The sequence below is a fragment of the Gymnogyps californianus genome, chromosome 2, assembly GCF_018139145.2.
Source record: "Gymnogyps californianus isolate 813 chromosome 2, ASM1813914v2, whole genome shotgun sequence".
NCBI lineage: Eukaryota > Metazoa > Chordata > Aves > Accipitriformes > Cathartidae > Gymnogyps > Gymnogyps californianus.
The window spans coordinates 135253826-135276483 of NC_059472.1; the positions used below are offsets into that span (position 1 = coordinate 135253826).

At 37.7% G+C, this 22658-nt stretch overlaps 1 protein-coding gene across 1 annotated transcript; it reads right to left on the reverse strand.

Annotated features, from left to right (window-relative positions):
- Nucleotides 1-526: 526 nt before the first annotated feature.
- LRRC72 (leucine rich repeat containing 72) lies at nucleotides 527-20655 on the reverse strand. The gene is made up of 9 exons (XM_050890924.1): nucleotides 20451-20655; nucleotides 18745-18853; nucleotides 15290-15359; nucleotides 12287-12368; nucleotides 10711-10824; nucleotides 6061-6150; nucleotides 3879-4043; nucleotides 2609-2636; nucleotides 527-1054 (listed from the first exon to the last, which is right to left on the reverse strand). Exons 1-9 carry the CDS (start codon nucleotides 20653-20655, stop codon nucleotides 889-891), a joined length of 1029 nt encoding a protein of 342 aa, XP_050746881.1. The 3' UTR covers nucleotides 527-888.
- Between the last annotated feature and the right edge of the window lie 2003 nt (nucleotides 20656-22658).

Below are 22658 nucleotides of genomic sequence, written 5' to 3' on the forward strand. Positions count from 1 at the left end.
GGCTTTGATACGTCAGATGATAGCATTGACTTTAAGCCTTTGGCAGAATGGAGGGAGAAAGACGTGAGGAAATGTATTATTTTCCATCCATATGCACATCTCCCGCTAGCTTCCTTAGTGGTAACAGGCTTTGGGAGCCGAAAGTGTCAGGTGTAGCGCTACAGCATTGTATGACCCATGTGGTTATAAACGAGAGTGTGTTAAAACCAGTCAGCAGTTTTGGGGCAGTGCATTGTGTATGGCAAGTGCTGTCTCTCCCAAAGGACCAGTAAGCAGAGGCCTGCATCCTGGGAGAGTATTAGCAGCCACAGACGAGAGCTAGGTATCAGCATGCTTAAGAGCTCGCGGTTCCACTGTATTGAGACCAAATGAGTATCCTCATAAAACTGAGAGTTTTCAGTGCATTCATGCAGCACACAAATTAGCAAATTGAAACTTTAATCCCTCTCAGAAATGAGAAAAGCTTAATGGTTGCTTTCTCATATCTTTATTTTGATGGAGGAAGACAAATTACTGCTAGTGAACACGGTAAGTCTAATTCTCCAGTAGAAACTATAAGAAATGAAATTCTTTATCCTTGGTTTCTTAAAAATTAATTTGCAGTTTAGCTTTAATAATTTCTGATAACAAAAGTATGGTAAGAATTGCATTTCAAGCAAATTTTATTGTAACGTTGCCACTATTTATCATTTGTTTTCTTAATTTCTTCACTCTCCACATTACATATCTAATGATAAAAGGAATGTTACACTAATACTTTTTTTGCTGGAAGTTCATTTAATAAGATGCATGTTTTAGTGTACTTGTTCTATAGAGATACTAACTTGCTTAAGGGGCTTATCTCCACACTAGAGAGAGGAGTCATTTTTTTCTTAAGGAAGAAAGTATTCATCTAAATTGGACTGTCAGCTTCTCATGGGGTTCTTCTGCTTTGTTTTCAAGCTGTCTTTCTTGACAGGTGGCTACTTTGTTCCAGTCAACAGAAGAAAATTCCATTAGAGATCTTGTCATTGCCCGTAGTAAAACGGCATCTTCGGGGTTCTCAAATGGTACTCTGCAAAAAAATGCGCATTATCTGAATGTTTCCAGACTACTTTGGAGCTAATTTACTACATGCACTCTGTGTAGAAAGTGAAGTTAGAAGTCATGATGACACTAAGAGTGAGGATTTGAAAATTTTAAATTTTTGGAAGGTTTCCTTCTTTTACCAAATTTAAGAAAGCAAATCAAAATGAGAAAAGGTCAGAATCACAGGACTCTAAGGAAAAAAAATCATGCTATAAATTATTTAAAATACATTTATAGCAGACTTAAAAATGTTATTTTGTTTTCACTGCTATTTTTTCCACAAAAATTATAATTGTTGTATACTTTTAATGCTCTGATTCAATGGAAATCATAAAATTAATTTTATGATTTCACAGTGATATGATACCCGTTAATGCAAATGCACATTTATTTCACCGTGGATCTTTTAACTAGCCACCATGCAAATATCCCTTCTCCAAACTCTGAATCTAGAACACTGTGAGCTTGTGTTGTTCATGTATCCTGCCACAGCTGCAGGCTGGGAGAGAAAAGTGGCAGACGCACAACATCAATGCAGAATTGACAAGGACTTCATGTTAGACCAAAACCTTTTAACTCAGATACAATATGAAAACCTGATCTTACAAGAATTTATTTCTTAAAGATGTACCTGTACTAACACACACCTATCTCCACCGAGTATAACACACTTTGTCATGAAAAGGTACCTTGCAAAGCTCAAGCATCTACATAAATAAGATGGAGAGGAAGCTGTACATCCATTCTATCAATGAGGACAGCTAACTCCACTGAAAGCAGGTAAAAATTAATTTTTAAACATAAGCTTGATTGTAAAGAGCTGAACTCAAAGTGAGTAGCTATATAAAATCAAATTGTTAAAGGATATCATCATGTGCAGGCTTTTATTATCTCCTTCAATAAATTTTTCAAATATTTTCACATGTAAAGCTAGAAAGTAAAAACAAGCCTGATATCTGAAGTTTGTAAACTTACTCTTATAAAGATAGCATCTAAAATGTCATCACATTAAAATGCAACCTTTATACTGCCTCAATTCAAACATAGAGGTAACAGAGGTAAGTTTTGCATTTATTTCTATGATTACGAAACTGAACAGAATAAAAGTAACAGGAAGTACAGACTGAAAAAGTTTCATTCTACAAGTCATAATATTTTCCAGAGAGTATGTATTTTTGAACAGCCAGTAAGGAGAAATTTTTCTGGGCCATAATACAGAACAGCTATTCTGATGCTCTAATACTTAAAGCATGCTTTTTGTAGTGATCAGTTATTTGATCTTATAAATAAATAGCATTTTATATACCCATTTCCAAATGTGGAATACCTTTCAATATTAAATTTCAGACAGCAGGTAGGTTGTCTCATCAGAATAGTATAGAGTTGCAAGTATGTTAAATAAAAAGACCAGAAATTTTTTCAAAAGCTCATTTTTACTAGACGTTTTCTCTGGTTAGGGTATTTTTTAGGCACAAGAAGAGGAAATTCAGTAAATGCTTCAGAGATGCAAAATAAAAAAAAAATCCAAATAATTACTTACTTATTTGTGTGATTTCCAAATTCACAACCTATAACAAAAAGTTCAAATTAAGACATTAATGGTCGTACAGCATTTTGATTAGCTGAGGATTACCATCCTGATCCTAAATTACTTGTTCAAATGAACTGAAAACTAGCAGATGATCTGAAATGTTCACGATCATCTTTTATTAAATTACTGTGGAAACAAATATCTGTTGGGTTTTTTTTAAGTTTATGTCGTTCTTGTATTTTATTTCCCGTAGACATACATTTCCATACATTTTTTTTTTCTTTCACAGAAAAATGATGCCACTGTCTATATATGTGAAAGATTGCATGGTGGTGACAAAAAGACAATTGTATGCCTACTTTGATAATTATCAGCAAAACAAATAAATTATTAAATATGCTTAAACTATCCTTTTTTTCCCAACCTTTTCAAAATTATTGTTAAATACACTGCTTTCAGGTTTACTATTGTGATACATACGTTAAAAAAAAAAATACAGGTATTTTATTACTATTCCAAACTTCATCTACACTACTGTTTAAAATGCTACCATTTCAGTCATCTATGCACAATATTGTTTTTCTTATCTTTAAAACATCAAAAAAGCAGACAAGATTGTGTGGGATTTCAAGGTTTGTTCTGGATTGTCATACGGTACAAGTTACAAGGTTCCACCTGCTTTCTTGTGCCAGGATCATGCTGTCTTCCAGATCTGAATGTTTTAAGAACTCTAAAAATTACTTTATATGCTATTATAAGACATCATTGAAATATTCTCAGCTTGGAAAGCATAAAAAGGAATCTGCTTACAAAACTAGGCAAGATATGTAAAATTTAAAACACTATTTAGAAGAAAATACTTTCTTCAAGAGATTATTTTATAAAAGCACTAGAGGGCATCAAAACTCTATGATGCCGATCGCTGTCTGAAACTCAGCCTAGAAGTGTATTGAGATGTTTTTAATTAAATAGAAGTAAAACTAAACACTCACAAGACACATACTGAAAAAAATGAAATTTTGTTTGTTCAGCTACCTTTAAAGACAATTCTGTAACTACAGGGAGTGACGAGAACTTATTTGCCACAATACTCTTAGTAGAAGGATTCATTTGTTGCCTGTTGCTGCTACTATTACTTTATGAAGCAATTTGGCTGAGTTCCTGATGCATTTATACTTTATTACTAAAACCAGTAACTTTTTATCAGATGAATGAAAAGAACTTTTTCTAATTCAAATCACCTAAAAATGTATGCTTTTCCTTACATTATTATAAATACCTGAGGGCATCATCAGTCTTCTGGCTGGTTGAGTGCATCTGCTAGATCCCACTGTAGTCCCCAGCGGTGTATTTACTCTCTTTCCAAAAGCTACTGACTGCATGACACAAGACCTTTCGTGGTTATAAAGATGAAGCGCTGACTCCCTTTCTCTTTGTGTAACTGCTGTTAAAAGGGACATACATACAATTTTTTTTTTCTACCAACTGAAAAGGCTGGTATTATCTATCTGCATGCAGAAGGTGATTCACTTTTTTTGTGCCGAGTTTTGTAACAATAGCGGTGTAAATCTGCATAATTTCACAATTCAAAATGGGAACATGGAGTGATACTTCCTAAGGCTTTAGGGTGAAGCCCTGTCCAATAAAATACAGTTTTTTCTTTTGAGTGCAGTAGGATCAGAAGTTTTAAACCAAGAAACTAGAAAGCAAGACTTTTCATACCACTTACGTGAGATCTACTGCAGAAGTCAGTAAAGATTTGGAAGTTTCTTTATGAATAGCAAAAACGAGTCCTGGTTCAAGGCCAGTTCAATTCCCATTGCTTAATTACAGAGAAAACCGTAGGAGTGCAATCAAAAGAAAAGCTTCAAATTTTCCTGTTTTGCACTTCAATTCAAAAATAACTTTAAATCTTAAACAAAGAGTTTGAGACTGTTAAGTCAAATAGGGGATGTTAACTTCAATGATATGAACTGCATACTGATCTAGTACTTCAGCTATGGAACAGAAGTGAGCTAAAGGTTTAGAACAAATAACTCTGGCAGAAGCATTTTGAATTCAGGGAAGTTTTTAAGTCATGGTGTCTAGGGGACCAATTAGGAAGGAACTGCAGTAGTCACGCCTGGAGGTAACAGAAGTGTGAGCACATGTCTTGTGTAAAGGAGACAGCCAGGACTATGCTGTGGTCATGTTCCACAGATGGTGAAGAAGCTTTGTAATGTTAGAGAAATAGTTCACTAAATAGAAAGCCCAGGGTACAGCTTGATACAAATTAATGCCTCAAGTCTTAATCCAGTACTGCTTACAGTATAACTGTATTTAGGAGATTAAGTCCAGGAAGTTTTACGGAAGTGTTTCTAGAGCTGTAAATGCAACACGTTATTTTCCAGCACATTAAGCTTCAGTCATTGCTCCCTAGTCAAAAATGATCATTAATAAAACAGTCTGACAGACGTGCTAAGCATAGGTGTAACACAAGACCAAATATTCAAGAGACCGAAGGTACCAGTGCAAAATGAACGCGTAAGCAAATGGCCATGTGGTCAGATCCAGCAGCTCCTCATCAACCCCTGACACATGCTGTGGCCCATCCACCAGCTTTCCTCCATGACAGAGCTACACAGTCTGCCAGCACCTGCAGATGTCCTGTGGCTGCCTTGCTCAAGTCCTGCATCCCGATTCTCCTAGAGACTGGGAGCAGGTTTTCAAGATGACATTGGTTTTCCTTGCTACTTTCTTATAAGGTAGAGCTGGGGTAGGAATCAACACCTTTCTCAGTGCTCTTCAGTATTTGTCAGTCCTCCTGCCAATCACATAGCTCTCCAAACACCAGAGACAAAAATCACCAAAGTCGATCTTCTGGATCCGCTGTGGCATGTTTATGGATTGACTGATTTATCATCTGGCTATTCTTAGGACAATTTTTTTTTTTTTCTGTAGAATTTACAGCAGACAAGCTGTGAAAGATCTTTTGATGATTTATGAAGATTTATATTTGAAAGCTTGGTCAGCATGTACCTCATCAAGAAATGTGCATATACATATTTAAACTGTACAGAAACATGTAGATAGCTGAGGATATTATCCATATCTAAGTAAACACGCTTAGCCACGTGAATATACCAGTTTGAATGCACAAATGTAGGTACGTGTTTCTAAGCACAGGCTTTTATCTGTCTTACCCAAAAATATATAGACCAAGATACAAGACAAACATACACAATTTAAAAAGAAAAAGACAGAAAACAAAGCATTTGGCAAAGTAAGTAAACTGTTTATGCCATGCAAACTCCATTTGCTTGACAAATCTTGCAAAAAAAGGGTATCTGTTCATTAGATCTTTTGCTATATCAACAAATGCATGGAAAAGAATAGGCTAGATTAATTCACCTATTTTTCCAAACTGATTAAAATCAAAAGCAACTGTCAATGCTTTGTGAGAAGAGGAAAGCAATCCTTACACTTCCTGTCAAGGAGCTGTACTGAAGGAAGGAAGTATATCACGTAAAGCCGGTAGTCTGGGTCTTGTGCCAGAGGGTTATGGAATAGGTCTGCAAAATGTATACAGAAAAAACAAACAACATCACAAAAAAACAAACCCAGCAAAAGAAAAACAACTAACTTAGCAAGGCAGGAAAATTGAAGATCACTAGTAGCCAAAGATTTTGTACAAAATAATATGAAATTCTAATTGTTCTTATGCTGGGTAAACAAAGCACAGTCTCTTCACACATGCAAAATCAGTCACCTAAACACCGACTGCAAGAATTGGCTTATTGCAGAGTACGCAAAATACCACAGGCAAGAACTGAGTAAAGGTGCCATCATGCACTCCAAACCTTTGAAGTTTTTTTTCTACTTTTTATGATATACAGACAAAACCACTAAGTGTTTGCCTTTGATTTTCTTACGTATTGTTAGGTGATGCCTATTTTAAATAAGAGTAGTCTTTTAGGTGTGACAGCTTAAAGATAAGACACAAAATTCGTAGGGGAGAGAGTTATTAAAACCAGATGAGCTTTAGGACACCTAAGGCTTTATCATAGCTGATATAAAGTTTTTATCCCATAGACACAATATAAAATGTAAATACCCGGTCTTCTGATGTTTTGACAGATGATGAGTTTGAAAACTCAAGAAACTTAGAGTAAAATGTTTAAAAGGGCCTAAGTTCCTGAGAACCCGGGTCCCACTAACTTTCATTGAGACCTGAGGTACTAAGCTCCAAAAGCCCATTAGCAACTTGACTTACGTTCAGGTTCCCATTACCTGAATAACCAAACCTTTGCAACACAGAGACAGGTATCAATCCTGTGCTGCTGCCTTGTCAGATGTGGAACATTTGCCTAGCTGCCATGCCAGATCAGTTTGTTTCATGAGAGTGATTATCTGAGGTTGATTAAAATAGAAACTGGCTCATTCCCAGATCAGCTAACAAACAAACAAACAAACAAACAAAGTGTTGTTGGGTGGGGTTTTTTTCTAAATGAAAAACATAATAATGCTATTTTTCTCCTTATACAAATGCTGTTCTTCTGAGACAGTAAAAATAATCAGGAGGCTGCTACCTTGAGATCAATGCAGAGAAAAAAAAAATCTTAAATTAATAATTTTGACAACTTCTACCAAGGTCTACACTGGCCTGTTTTTCTCTTTTTGAGGAAAGGCTGTGGCTAATATTTACTCTAGGGTAAAAAACCCTGTTATATGTAATTTTAGCAGTTAGGGAGGGAAAGATGGTATCACAGAAGCAAATAAGAGATACTAGAAGAAGAAAAAAGTCTGGAACTATTCCACACAGATTTGTAAACTACAAGATGCCATTTCATGTTCTTCAGGATAAGTATGACAGCCAAAGAGGGCACAGTGCTCAATGCAATTTAGCAGTTATTTTGAGTGCGCAGTAAGGCTGGAATGGGCATTTGGTATCTCCTATGCAGAAAACACCTGCTCATGTATTCAGAGAAGAACTTAAAATATTTTAATTCTTTAACAAATTTTAAAAAATCACTGTACTTAGAAGTAGTAAGAGACCCACAAGGTGGCAGCAAAAGAAAGTTCCATTTTTCCCGAACAAAGTAGTATATAGCTATTTTTTCTAGAAAGTGTTAATCAGAAAGAATATTAGGTATATATCTGATAAGTCTGTTCTTGAGTTAAGAAAATACGTGATAGCATTCCAGAGGGAAAAATGTTTCAGAAAGATCTCTAAAAGCAGGTACGTTTGGTAGTGGAATGGAATGCAGATTCAAGAGAGATTTTTCCATGGCACAAACCGGGATTGATACTAAGTACTTTTGAATTTGGATGCTACTTGGAGCACGTCACTCCTCATCAACACTGATTTGTAGGTTTGTTTTAGAGTATATGAACTTCTCTACTGCTTATTCTTACAATAAATCCAACCATTGTATGGGTCAAGATGGTCTTATTTTACAAAACATCTGGCATCGATTCTTGGCTCTGCTATCTACTTTCTTGTCAAGGTCATGCAATTTTACTTCTACAAATTAGAGGTAATGCTTTCCTTCTCCACAGTTTTGTCTGTTTTCTCTGTTTGGAGTGTAGGAAAACAGTGTGCCTATCCCACATGGGGCAGAAAGGAATTACTGTGGTAGAAACATAGTGAAGAACAAAAAGAGTTTTCTGAGGTCTAGCAGCAAGATGTTATCAGCTGCGGATAATAAATCAGTTGAGGCAATTTACAGAGTACATAACAAAAATCTTAGATTCCAAAAGGGAGATGTGAGCACAAGGTGAGCCCATAAAGAAACCCTTCCTATCTCCCAAAAGGCTGCAGTTGTGAGCAACCCATCCAGTAAATCTTTAGAAGCTGAGTGTCTTCCCTAAACGCTTGATGAAGAATGGTGTTATGCTACAAATCCAGTGAAGGGCAGTGGCTAAAATTCACAACAGAGCCTTAAGGAAGAGAAATGCAACATTTTGGCAGCTGGATGCTACTTCTGAAGTGAACAATAATAGTGTATTAGACCGCCCCATTTTAATAGTTCTAATGTCCCAAGAGCTACAAAATAACAAAATGTTATTATGCATCCAGAAGCTCTGTTGAAGGCTAGCAAGTGGTTTTTTTTAATTGGATTGTCTGGCAATAAAAAAGATCTACCTCACAACAGTCAGTACTCTCCCGTTCCCAAAACAGTTTTTATTTTATAAAGGTGATTTATGGGCGCAGCCCTTTTCAAAGCTACACAGTGCAAATTCTGCACCCATTTCACATTTCTTAAGACTGCAAGAAGGCATATAAATGATATAGTCATAGGATATGATATATAGGATATGACTTTTAAAATTTATTTTGTTCATTTACTGCTGTAATTTACTTCAAATATGACAGTGCCTTTTATTAAACCAATAGAGTTCTGTTAATTTGAGAACTCATTATTATGAAGTCTCTTCGAAACAAACACATTGACAATTTTTTCATGGCTGCAAAGGTCAAAAAGGAATGACTGTAAAGTTAAGGTTATTAAGGTATTAAGTTTTTTCCACTGATTACCGTTTACTCTCATATCTTTGAACTAAAGAACAATTTTTTTTATCAGGGTAGATTGGTATATTCTATATATTGTTCGATAGTTCTCTTAAACACTTGCTTTTCTATGGTGGTGGCCAGTCCAATATGCACCCAATTTTCAATGTCTTTGTGACTGCCATTCATAATAACTCGGCAGCACTTTAACTATCTGTTATTTGTCTTTATTTCCCACAGATGGTTGCAACAAGTACAACAAACTCCCTGTGCTTGTTGAAGCTCCTTATTAATTTGTAGGATTATAACATTAAATTCAAGTGACTGCACCATTCATACATAGGATGTCTGTCCAGACTTTGCCTAATCACTTCAAACAACTGCATTCTTAAATGCACTACTTTTCCAATCTTGCATATAATGAAAAAAATTACAATAATTTGGCTGGCATGTTGTCTTCCTAAACACTTGATTTGTTTTTTAATTTTGACCTAGTGTCAAGTTCAATTAAACGTGTACTTTTCAAGCCATATTTTCCTTTCCCGCAATCAGACATTCAGTTTTCTGAATGCATAAGCTGGTATGGCTTGATGACATTCACCTCTGTTAACTGTGTCACTAAGATGCGAAACTTGTTTCCTGTTTTCTCAAAGTACTGAGGGTTTGGCATGACCTATGATGACATTCTTTTAGGAACCATGGAAAAAGACTGCTTACATTTTCACTTTCAATAGGTTAATAGCATATAATCCTACTTTCCCTGGAGGCTACTTCTTACATTGTAACTTAGTGGCGCCAATACTGTCTTGTATAACTTAATTTGAAATTTCAGAGCCTATGCTACTTTCATTTCCAGCCAGTATATCAAAAACTATGCTACTTAACAGATATTGTTATACTGAATATCTAAAGTATATTTAGTCTTAGACTCTCGAAATCCACAGTCTGCCAAAAAGATGCAGAAAGTTCTATGAGCAACAGAATTAATGAGGCAGGAATTGGGGTTCTATAACCTATCACTCACACTCTCAACAGCAATAACAGCTGTTTCTCAACTCCCTTCACCTCTATGATAATCTCACTGTATTCCCATGTTCCCTTACAAAAAGGCAGCAGTAAACTGCTTTGACTGCCTCCAAGCTACCAAAAAACTCAAGGAAAAAAAGAAACCAGTGATGCACAATGCAATTGCTCACCACCTGCTGACCGATGCCCAAGCAGTGATCTGCCCCTCCTGGCCAACTCCCCCCCAGTTTATATACTGAGCATGACGTTCTGTGGTATGGAATATCCCTTTGGTTAGTTCAGGTCAGCTGCCCTGGCTATGCTCCCTCCCAGCTTCTTGCTGGCAGAGCATGGGAAACTGAAAAGTCCTTGGCTTAAGATAAGCGCTACTTAGCAACAACTAAAACATCAGCATGTTATCAACATCATTCTCACACTAAATCCAAAACACAGCACTGTACCAGCTACTAAGAAGAGAGTTAACTCTGTCCCAGCCGAAACCAGGAGAGCTTCAAAAGCTATTGGCAAATGATGCGGAAACAGACAGGAAACATCCTGATAAGAAACACAAAAAAACTACCGCTCGCTGTTCTGCAAAATAAAAATAAGGTATTACTTAGGGTCTGCAAGCTTATGATTCCTTTCAATTCCTTCACTGTTTTGCCAAGTTTTTTTAACTGGTTGTTGTGAAGCAACAGAATCTGTAACGCACGTAAGTGTTTCAGAGCACCTGAAATAAAATGAAAAATAATTAATTATTCTCACCATACCTGACTGCCTTTATTAGATAATTATTGTGTTATGCTACACACTGAATTTGATATTCTAGTTAGCCATCTATGCCTGCCTTTTGGTAACACCTTGCATGAGATTAGTAAAAAAAAAAATTATCAGATTTCAAGATCGCTTTCATCTTTCTAGTCACATCCTTTGAACATATGCCTAATTTTTTTCATTCCAGTTCCTTCCATTTGTCCCCATCACCCTTGCTTCAACAAATCAACATCAACTGCATCCTCTCTTCTCCCTCCCTTCCCTCCTCCTATATCCCAGTAATCTTTGATTAATTCGTCTTCACTTCCTTTTACCCTGACCTAATATTACCTTTGCTTCACAAACAGTAGTATATCCCTAATACTACCTTTGCCTCACAAGCAACAAATAGTGAATTCCTTAGAAAATAGTTCAATTTCAAATAATTATTAATGTATTAAAAAGTTATTAGAAAATATTGTTGTGGCTGACCCAGACTTATACCACATCAGGCTTAGACATCTCATTTTCCAAATTCTATACAGTATTTCTCATCCACATTTCTCTACCAATGATACTTGCCCTTCTGTTTACCCATATTTTGTTATCTTCTGTATTGTCTCTTGTGCTCATGTTTCTTTCTTTCAAAAATTCAGTTTTCTCAAGATCTCACAGAAACTAATCAAGATCATTTCTCATCCCAACATTTTATAGGGACAGAGAAAAGTAAAATATTAACATTTAAAATGTCTAAAATATACACAAATTTATTATGCTTTGGCCTCTTCATTCACAAATTCACTAGTCTGGTACAGCCACTTTAATCTACAAGAGCAAGCAAAACTGCAATAGAAGTGTAAGACAGATGCAATTTTACAATAAAACAGTTCTGCAGTACCTTTGCAAAATACTTCTGATTATAAATGTAACTACATCATGAAGAAACTGCAGAACCTTAGTGACTACCTTACAAGTGGGACAACTTACTAATGTATTACCCTTTTATTTTCATGTTAAGTCTGTTAGCACTGCTATCAGTTTTTCATCATATAAACAAAAATGGCTCTCAAAAGGTACTTCTATCAGCTTATGGAGTACCTGATCAGCAAGAGGACTACAAATCATCATGTAAAAAGAGCTTTGCATGTTCATTTCAATATGAAACATGGTCATGTGAGATCAAAAGTATTTTACAGTTGCCTGACATTAAAGTGAATGACATTTCATCTCTTAGACCAGGATAAACATATCACCTTACTGCCACTCAAGTATGCTGGAACAAGTAAATCTCTAATAATTAACATGTATTGTTACGCATACGTAGGAGCTTTCAACCATTAAGTTACTTGCTGTCGTCCACTTTTATAAATTTGAATGCCAATACACAGAAAAGAAAGTATAGGCCTCTGCTCAACAATTTAGAAAGGGAAGATTGGTACCTGATATATCTGTCAGTTCATTATTGTTGAGATAGAGTTCAGTCAAGCAATAGTTTTTGATCAAGAAAGTTAAATCCTGGATCTGAAATTAGAGTTAGGAAAACCATTAAATGTCAGTCTAAATTTAACTTTGGAGAAGTATAAACATGACCTCTTGAAAACTGTTTAACTACAGGTAGTTTCTCGTATTTCTGTTTAAGACCCTTGGTTTAAGGATTCTCTTGACAGCTGAACCTTCATTAGAAATACTAATTACACATAAAATACATGTAGTACAGCCTTACCCAATTCTTTGAAGTACAGTTTTAATATTTGTATTTGGAAACAGATTTCATTGAATTACTGGTCTTCACATTTTCTTTTACTTCTATTCACATTTGAAATACTTTTTATTGCGATGACACCCTTGTAGGATGTAATAATTCTATGTTGATTTAAGAATACTCCTGAAATATATCCTTGGAATAAGCCCAGCATCTAGTTTTAAAATTACTTCTTCATCAGCAGGTCCAAGGAGCATATATTTGTTCTAAATTTCCAAAAATGACATTTACTCAGATTTACAGAATCAATTACAATTACAGAAAAAAGAAGTATGTATGAGTATATTCCCAATAAAGAGTTATCTTCAGTCCCTATGAAATCTTATCCCCTTGCTTGGAGAAGCTCAGTTCTAATATTGTCTTGACTTCAATGCAGAGTAAAGTATATGCAATGGGATACCAAGCTGACCATTACAATAGTTGAGAACTGGGACTACTAATGATGCCTAAGTATTTATCCTACAGTTCAAATGCAAGAACAACAAACAGAATTTTATTCCTGACACTACTTTGATTTCTGTGATGCAAAGTCATTTGTTAGTGGGGGAATGATTTCAGTCCTTGACCTGTGCCACTGATTCTAAAACAAATGTGCTTTGCTCTGCGTATTAACAGTATCTGAAAGCTGGAAGGAAGAGAATAAGACAGAGGTTTTTCCATTCCTAAAGTTCTCTGAAATCCTCTGAGAAAAGATACTTTAAAGTTCAAAATAATACCATTCTCTGAGTCTTGCTTCACCTCAGAAAAACCTGGTTCAGTGAAAACAGTAATATTCTACAACTAAAAAATCCTGTTCTTCACAATGATTATTGTATCTTGTATAGTGTAAAGCCCACACATACCTATTGTATATAGTGGTGTTTCTCTATCTTTGACAAGTTTGGGTTTTTTAGGATAATCTGAAATTTACTTTTTTGTGATAAAATTATTGTGATGCATTTTTAAGGAAAGAAAAAGAGATCTCAGATCTTCTGAGTTCAGAAAAATACGCTCCCCCTATTAGAGCATTTAGCTGAGACTTCTCCTAATGAAAAGCCATCAAGTGGCTTCTCCACACAAGTTATATAGAAAATCACATTTCCACACAAGTTATATAGAACAACAGAAGAATGCTCTTTGTTACTGCTTAGGTAGGAAAGTGAGATCTGTGCAAAAATTAGATTTATTTATCTTTTATGGTCAGCAAGATCAGTTCTGCATAGTTATCAGGCCATTTCTTCTTATTCTTTAGCGTCCTTTAGAAATACAAGGGAAAGCCTTACTATACCTGTGACTTTAGTTCAACCTTTTAATGTATCCATATTTTTGCTTTTTTTGAAAATAGTTGGATAACCACAGGTCTTTCAATGAAGTAGACGTAAGATGCTATATAATTGATGTTAGCCTGGGGCAGCAGATATACATACACTCCTAAGTGACATGGAATGTAAATTTATTTTTTCTGCTCACAGAGCTACTTATTTACCTGTGCAAGCAATTCTGGTGTTCTAAGAACTTGAGCCCATTGTGAAAGTCATGTAAACTACTGTACAGTAAGATATTTAAAAGCAGGTTAGAATTTCGTGGGTTTTAACACTTTTCTTGCTTTTTAATTACCAGTGGCTAATGGTGGAAGTTTGGATTCAATTCAGCCATTTAATAATGGTTAGCTATGTATTTGGAGATTTCTAAATCAGATAATTCTACTGTCAAGTATATGATTTTGTGTAAGATACAATGTGCTTAGACTCGGCTGGAAACTGTAGCGTTCGGAGATTTTGACAGAGCATTGTCTTAAAACCCCTATAGGATATAATAAATACTATAATCTAGATTTGCACAGATGGAGAAAGTAAGGCACGTGGTTTGTGTAACTGATTTAGGACCACACAGGGCATTGGAAACAAGAGAAATTAATGTGGCCTAATGTCATACTCCAACCACTCGCCTGGAAATCTCTCTTAAATCGAACAAGTTTAGGTGACACAACGGCCTGCGTAATGGCAGAAGATACCCCATCAACCCTAGCATTGCAGTGCTACTTCCTGTGCACAGGGAGAAGCACATTCGAAAGAGTTATGTGTCATTCTTGTGTGCACGAGGGCAAAAAGGAGTCTCACCCCAACCACCAGCCTGCCAGGAAATAACCTGTGAATGTCTGCAAGGGCATGAAAAAAGAGCTACGCATTTCCTGCAGTCCACTCCTTTCCTGAAAAACTAGGAAGCCCAGAAGTTGTTCTAAGAATACCTTACAGCCGTATCATCCCTTGGTCTGTTCCAAGAGCTGCCCACTCTGGTGGGCAGGGTACACTTGCTATGAGCTACACTGGAAACTGCTATCCCAGACCTCAGGTATCGGTATGCTATCAATCAGGCAATTTTGCCAATAACTTAGTTCTAAATATACTCAGTCTTTCTTTTTGTTGCTATGGTATTAGCACAAAACCTCAGCTTCTTAAATACACAAAATTTATAAGTGTGATGTGAACCTAAAGGAAAATATATCAGCTTACACTCTATATTGTAAAAAAAAATACTGTTTCTTCAAATCTGTCATATTTAAATCAGATAAATTTGCCTGGAAATTAAAAATCATTTATTAGCTTGACAATTATATAATACTTTATGTTAGAAAAATTATGAAATAATAATCAGGGAGTATAGAAGCATTGTTCTGCTCTTTAAAGGAATACCTTATTACCTTATTGTTGTTAATCCACAAATACCTTAACCTATGAAACTGTGATAGACTTGGGATACTTCTTAGTCCTCTGGTGGAAGAAAAAAAAGAGTAACAAATTTCTTAACAATAACGGTGCTTAATCACTTTATAAACGGTTGAATTTTTTATAAATAATATTATACAAGCACTAAAAAGCCACAATTCTGTAGACATCATAGCAGAGAAAGATGCAAAGAACAAGAAGGCAGAGATAGTGTAAGCATTCTACACACCTGAAAGCATAACAAAGCAGCAGGTGGTAAAGAAATGGGAACAAACTAAGTGATACATTAATTTTTTTTCCATAACAGCATTTATTTTCCCAGGGACTATGAGTCCCATGTACTTTGCAGTTTGTAGGAATCCAGCTCAGAACACAGGAGGAGAAGCCTGGCATCCTGGGGACACAAACCTTTGCAGGTGCAGTGTGGATCGTTCAGCCACAGTGCCAGAGAAGCCAACAGAAGACAGACACCAAGCACATCAATGTACATTTCTTATTATTTTTCATATTAGGGCATATTGTGAAATCTTTTGCCCCTTTTTCACCCCTCTTCTCTCTTGTCCTCATATAAACTTAGTATTTACTCATATTCATTAACAGTCTTGTTTTCAATCAAACTGCACATCCACTGAGGCTGGATCTCCTATGTGCTGGTAGGGTTTTTTGTTTAATTGTGTATCTAGCACTTTGAGCTTGCTAGTGTACTATAAATAACAAATTACCTACTAAACAGAGAATATTAGTGAGCTGCCGAGTAATTTTCACTAATTGCTCCTCCTTATTTTTCATTCCTTTAAATAAATGTTCTTGATTTCCACTAGAATAATTATAGATGACCTTTACATGACAAATTTTAATTGACATAATAAAACTTTCCTCATGGATTTTAACATGTTGCAAGACTAGGGACAGTGTTTCAGAAAGAACTAAGGGGATTGATAAAAATTAACCTCACATCATCAGCCTAAAATGATCTGCTTTTTTTCCAACTGTGAAGCCTAGTCTCTAGTTTCCCATGTTTTCTTTTTTTTTCAACAAACCCTCCAGATACAGACAAAGGGGAAGCAGACACCTTTTCTTACCTTGCATTTGAAAAAAAAAATCTGTCAAGAGCAAACCCTACAAAGTTGAGGTGCTGTATTTCTATTTTCTTGTATTTCTGAAAATCAGATTATCCCATGCTGCTACTTTGTTAAACTGTTTATTTGGCTTCCTCAAATAATCCATAAAAACAAACCCTGCAAATACGTACTTATGTGTCTATTGTCACAAGTAACCAGAAAATACATTACTGCAAGTAGTAAACACAAGCAGATGAGTGTTGACAGTACATACAGAGCTCTTACAGAGCCACTATCTAATTCTTCAGTATAGTTCTACCTGTACACCCCTGAACTATTTTTCAGGTAGCAAAGCCAAAATTTCCATCATATTCTTTGTCACTGCTGTTCTATACCTAGTTTACAGGTTTACATTTTAATTGGCTTTACTCCCTCTCTAGTAACAGCCTCATCTTGACTATCTCTAAGCCTTGATCTGTTTTTTTTTCTGGTATTAAGGCATTTAATTTGCCCCAGGTAGAGCTTAATTCCTCTAACATTTTAAAAAAGCCTGTCCCTTTCTATATGCCTTCCAGACTTTGCATGTCTCTTACAAACTGATCCTTTTTGGCCTGCAGCACTCTTTTCCTACCTACTGCTAAGTTAATCAGTTTTCCTAGGATGACAGCTTTCAGTGTCCAAAAGTACATTTTTTCATGTCCCTTCAATAGTAGTGGTTTAAAAATATAAACTCTTTCCCTCTTATTTGATTGACTTTAATTATTATTTTTTCATTTTCTTATTTCAGCCAGCAGAAAATTATGTCAAACCAACAGTTAGGGAGGCATGATCTGATACTGAGATTGGCTGAGGTTCAAGGTTTATATAAATTGGTATAGAATAAAAGGAATTCACTTCTCTCCAATCATCAAAGAAGCCAGCTTGCATCATCTTTCTCAAAATGGTTTCATGGGAAGACAGATCACTTCTATATCTGCCATCTGAACATTTCTTTTTTATTCCATACCAAAAAATATTTCAAAGCCAGCGAGGGCACACATTTAAGTATTTAAAATCAGAAAATGTGCCTATTAAGACTGTATACACAGTCTTTTACACATATGCATTATAATAATTTCCTTGTTTAGAAAATATGTATATGCATCTTGTAATTTTCTCATTATTTAAACTTCTCCCTTAGATTTTATGTATGTTTTCTTCTTTCTAAAATACATATTTTAATAATTTTGACAGTAACTGTATGTTCATGAAGCGTCAAATACTTTCTTGGTGTAAATCAGGAGATGCGCTAAGGAATTTAAAGATACTAGTGGGCACATTTAGATTTTCAAGACCACCTGATTTCCACTAAAAACAGGCTAGACAACACTGAAATCCCTTAACACCTTTTTTTTTTGCATTCACAGGACCCAGAGACTTTGAAAACCTTGTCCCTGAATTATTAAACTACATTAGTTCTTTATACATGACATCAACCGTACAAACAGTAGATGCAGTTGTGAGGCTGCAGACAGGTACGCAACACTTGGAATTAGGCCCTGGCCAGAAATTCAAAGTATGCTTTCCAAAAACTTTGAAGTATGCCCTGTCACGTATCCATCTTTCTATGGTAGCCTCTCAGCATGTTCTTCCTGCAACATACACCTCTATCAACCTAGATCACCCACAGGTTCATGAAAGCTTTGCCTTCCTTCACTTAGCATGGTTTCTTCTCCTCATCTGCCCTACATCTTAAGCTGTTTCATAAAACTCTCAGAGATCAGTTCTCTGATCAGTACTGCCAGCCCCAAACAAGTGTTCTTGTACTCACTTCATGTTGCCCTGCCCTCCCTTCAATTCTTAATAGTAGAGATGCAGGTAATTTCAAAGGTGCTACCAATGAGTTTTACTGTTGCAATAACAGATTTCTTCAGGGAGGTCAGAAATTTGGCAGTTCGTAGACTGGGCAGGTCCTGTGTTTTTTCATTTGCCTTCTTGATACTCTTTCCACCCAGCCTTACGAGCCAGTTAGAACAGGCAGAGATCAGCCCATTAAGCCTCACTCCTCTGCTCCCTGTGGTAGAAGTTCAGGCACAACTCTGTGAACTTACAGACCCTCAAGCAATTCTGGGTTGCTGGAGAAGGATTGTGTATCTAGGGCTGAGGCAGTTAACTACTTCATTGTGAATATAGCTCTGCTGTCGATGTCAGTATATCTTCACCATTTCTTCCTTCACAACATGTATGGACTAGGTATAAATATGATTTACTGATATTCTACATATAAATGATGTTCAGAGTATCTGATACAGAAAGCACTATGAAAGGTTACCATTTACTGTGTGCTCTACTTCTAGTAAAAGCCAAACTGAGAAAAATATTTTACTTACTGTCCAGCCAGATACAATACTAAGACATCCACATTCCTCTTAAAGCCACAGATCTTCAGCTGTTTTTCTACTGCCTGACAGCATACAGTACATTTGTCAGCATTATATACTGCATACAGATTCATTACATTATAACATATGCATATTCAGTGTCTAAGTTAATACGCACACCAAAATTAATATATGCATCACAGCACCTCACAAACTGTAACATAGTCTAAGAAAGATAAAGAGATATTAAATTAGCAGTCTCTATTTTAAATTGATAAAAATACCCCCAACAATTACATTACACTTCGACTAATTTTCTTTTCCTGTGGAGAATCATAGTTCATAGACATGAAGTGAAAAAGTAATGTATGTGGACTGGAGAATGGGCTTCTCACTCAGGTCAGCCAACCCAGCACAGGTGATCAACAAGAAAACTGCTTACCTTGCAATACAGTTGCAACTTTATTTTATGCAACTTTATGCACACGTTTTAAAATTATGCATCCAGAAAACTCTGCTTGTACATTTCATGTTGAAAAATATAGACACCATTTTGATTTTCAGAGTATATTACTGATGTGCTATAATTTGTAAAAGCAATGAATCCTAGTAACATAAGAATTATGGATCTCAGTCACTAGTGGTTGATAAAAAGTAAAATGTCTATCAGAAAAAAATGGTTTTACTACACGAGTTATTATGCCCAACATCATTAAGATCAGTATTGTTTAAAACACAAAATTGATGTAACTTTAGAAATACAAAATGGCTTGGAAGTACTGACAGGCATGTCTAGAGCACCCTGTTATGGCTGCACAATCACTCCAGTGTGCTCTGGGTGTACTGAATACCCATAAAATAACTGTGGGTGCACTTGCAAATGTGCCTGACCTGTGGCACTTTCTGAACAGAGGAAGTAAGGAGCTTGTGGGACTCGCAGTGCGCACTAGCCGCTTATTCCACACAGTTGATGTTGGGACAGTGGCCATTTGCCCAGGAACTTGATATGGCCAGCAGGCCGATTGCAGCTGTCAGGTAGGGTAAAAATCTGGAACAAATGGCCATATTTTTCTTTCAACACTGACAAAATCTGCAGATGGAACAAGAAGTGCTATCTGGAGAAAACCAGCTGTGCAACAACCCCAAGCATGTTTACGTCTGTTCCTGGGGCAGCAGAAGGCACACGGCTGCCAGACATACCAACGGGGAACGCACACCTACTTCAGAAAACAGAAATCCCAGATACTGCGTTCGACAGTCAAGAAGACTGTGCCCCAAGATTTGTATTTCTCAAACTCCATTATTTGAGATCTCATCCTCTCCCCACCCCGGGAGCCCCCTTCCCAGCCAGCCCCGGCTCTCCACCACAGCACCCCGCGGACCGAGGCCCCGGCAGGGCCCGCAGCCGCTCCCGCAGAGCTCAGGTGTGCGGCTTCTCCCGCCCAAATCCTTCCCAGGAAGGGCAGGCTGACGCGCCGGGGTTGGGGCCGGCTCTCTCGGAAGAGCCGAGCGGCCCGCGGCCGCCCCGGGCGGACGGGGGGTGCCGGGACCGGCCCGCGCTGCCAGGGCGAGCGGGGGAGGTTAGCTCCTTCCGCCACCGCTGCCGCCGCGGGAGTCCCTAAGCATGCCTTCATTTGGTATGCGATAGCGAGCTTTCCGCTCTCCTCCGCGCCCCCGGCGCGGCAGAGGCAGGGGGCGAGGCCGGCGCCGCCCGCCTGCGGAGCTGGGCCGGGGGCGCTGCGGGGGCGACCGGGCTGCGAGGGGCCGCGCCAGGGGCGGCCGTCGTTCAGAGCGGCGGCGGGCGCCGGGCGGGAGGCGGGGGAGCAGCGCGGGCCCTGGCGGCGCGCCGGAGCTGGGCGGGGTGAGGGGAGAGGCCGCCGCTCCGCTCACCTGCCCACCGGCGCTGGCGGCCGCCGCCATTTTGGAGTCCCGTTCCTAGGCGGCCGGGGGGAAGGAGCGCGAGCCGCGGGGGGCAGGTGGGCGCACCGCGGGAGTGCCGGAGGGCGGCCGGGCCGGGCCGGGCCGGGCCTGGCGTGGCGGGGACAGCACCGCCCCAGCGCTCCCTTAGAAACGGTGGCACCACTTGAGTTTGAGCCTCTGCTGGGCAGCCCGAACCTGGGCGTTAAGTCAAGACAGGGCTTCGTGTCGGGGGAAGGAGGTCGATGGCGAGCGAGGGGCGTCTCCCCGGAGAGCGCGGGCAGCCGGGGCTCGGGGAGGGGGGCTGCGTGTCCCTGCGGGAGACCCCGGAACGACGACGGCTGAGGGAAATTGAGAGAGACCTGCTGTACTTCTGCGAAGTCTCCTGGGTCGTATTCACTCACAATCCTGAAAAAGCGTGCTGCTTTTTTTTTTTTTTTAAAAAACTCCATTCCTGTGTGGTTTGGGGTTTTTTAGTTGTTTTTTTTTTTAAGCACAAATCCTATGTGCATGTATGTATATATGTCACTTACAAAGAAAACACTTGTGACTTTAATTTACAACTAATCTACACCGTATGTATTACTCATTTGCAACTTGCAAATCACCTTGGTGCCTGAGAAAACTTCTTCCATGCCCGGTCCTGGAACAGGCCCGCTGCTGTGACAGTGCATTTGATTGAGTTTGGTTGTAAAGTAACACAAAATGTTTATGACATCCACATGTGCGAGCAACTGTTGCCATGTTGTTATTTTTATAACCATTTTACTGCATAGCACAAGCTGAAAAATAGAAAAAGCCATTTCCAGTGTGTGTGCGTGTGTGCACACTGTGCATGTAGGACAATAGAAAATGTTTGATCAAGCTACAACAAAAATACGTCTGAAAACTTGGAGCTTTATTTAGAATTTAATTTACACAGAGTACTCGAGTTAGCAGAAATAGTCATTGTAAATTATGTGCAACTGATATACAAAGAGCAAGAGTTGTGTGTGTGCAAATATATGAATAAGCTGCCCCTCATGGAATTAATTATGAGCATGCCTTTGCTTGTTCAGACCACTGAAACTAGATGTAGTGTGTATGATGGAGGAATGGAACTACAGTACAAGTATTATATTGCAAATATCTAATTTTCATGGAAAAATTGTGTGGGTGGCTTGCATTTCAGCTAGGTAGCTTTAAACAAATAGAAACCTCAAATAAGACTAGACATCTTAAAAGTATAAAACTGACAACAGAAATGTCTTTAATCACTTATTTTAGCTTCTAAAAATATCTCTAGGGTATTAAAAAACATAAAAAGAGGAAATGTACCGGAGAAGAAGAAACTGGTACACAGATCCATTTTTTTTTCATTTAACATTCAAGTTCTGTGTTTTCAATCAACAAGATAAAGCTACCACTTTAGAATTGTGAAAGGCGAGATGGTTATTAAAGAAAAAGTCAACTTTAATAATAAAATTATCAACTAGTCCAATTAACATGATCTGACAAGCAAATTCAGTAATCTAAAGTATGGAGAGAGAGGGAACCTGTAGAAGATATTTCATTGCATTCCAACACAGAGGTGTGACATACAAGGGTTGAGGTTTGTTTTGATATGTTTTGGTTTTTTGAGGTGCTTGTCTCTATTAATAACTGGTAGCTACAGACTTAGTCTGGATGCCTAAACAGACGCTGTTTAAAATTCAATAAAGTTAATCTCTTTTTCTTTCTGCAGCTGCAAGTTGACACTTAAGATCCCCACTAAGTTTCAAGGAACTTGGGCAGAAAATTAATATTTTTGTATTCAGACTGAACTATCACTGTATTTTACACTGACTAGGTGTTGTCCTTTTCCAAAATACATAACCTATCACCTATTTAATCCTATTCCTGGATTGCTGTGCATAAATGAATACATGATCACTTGTCCTTTGGGATATTCAGAATAATGACTTACTTGCTATACATGTTTTTCCAAAAAGTTCTTACTATACTTCTGTGCTAAAAATACTTAATTT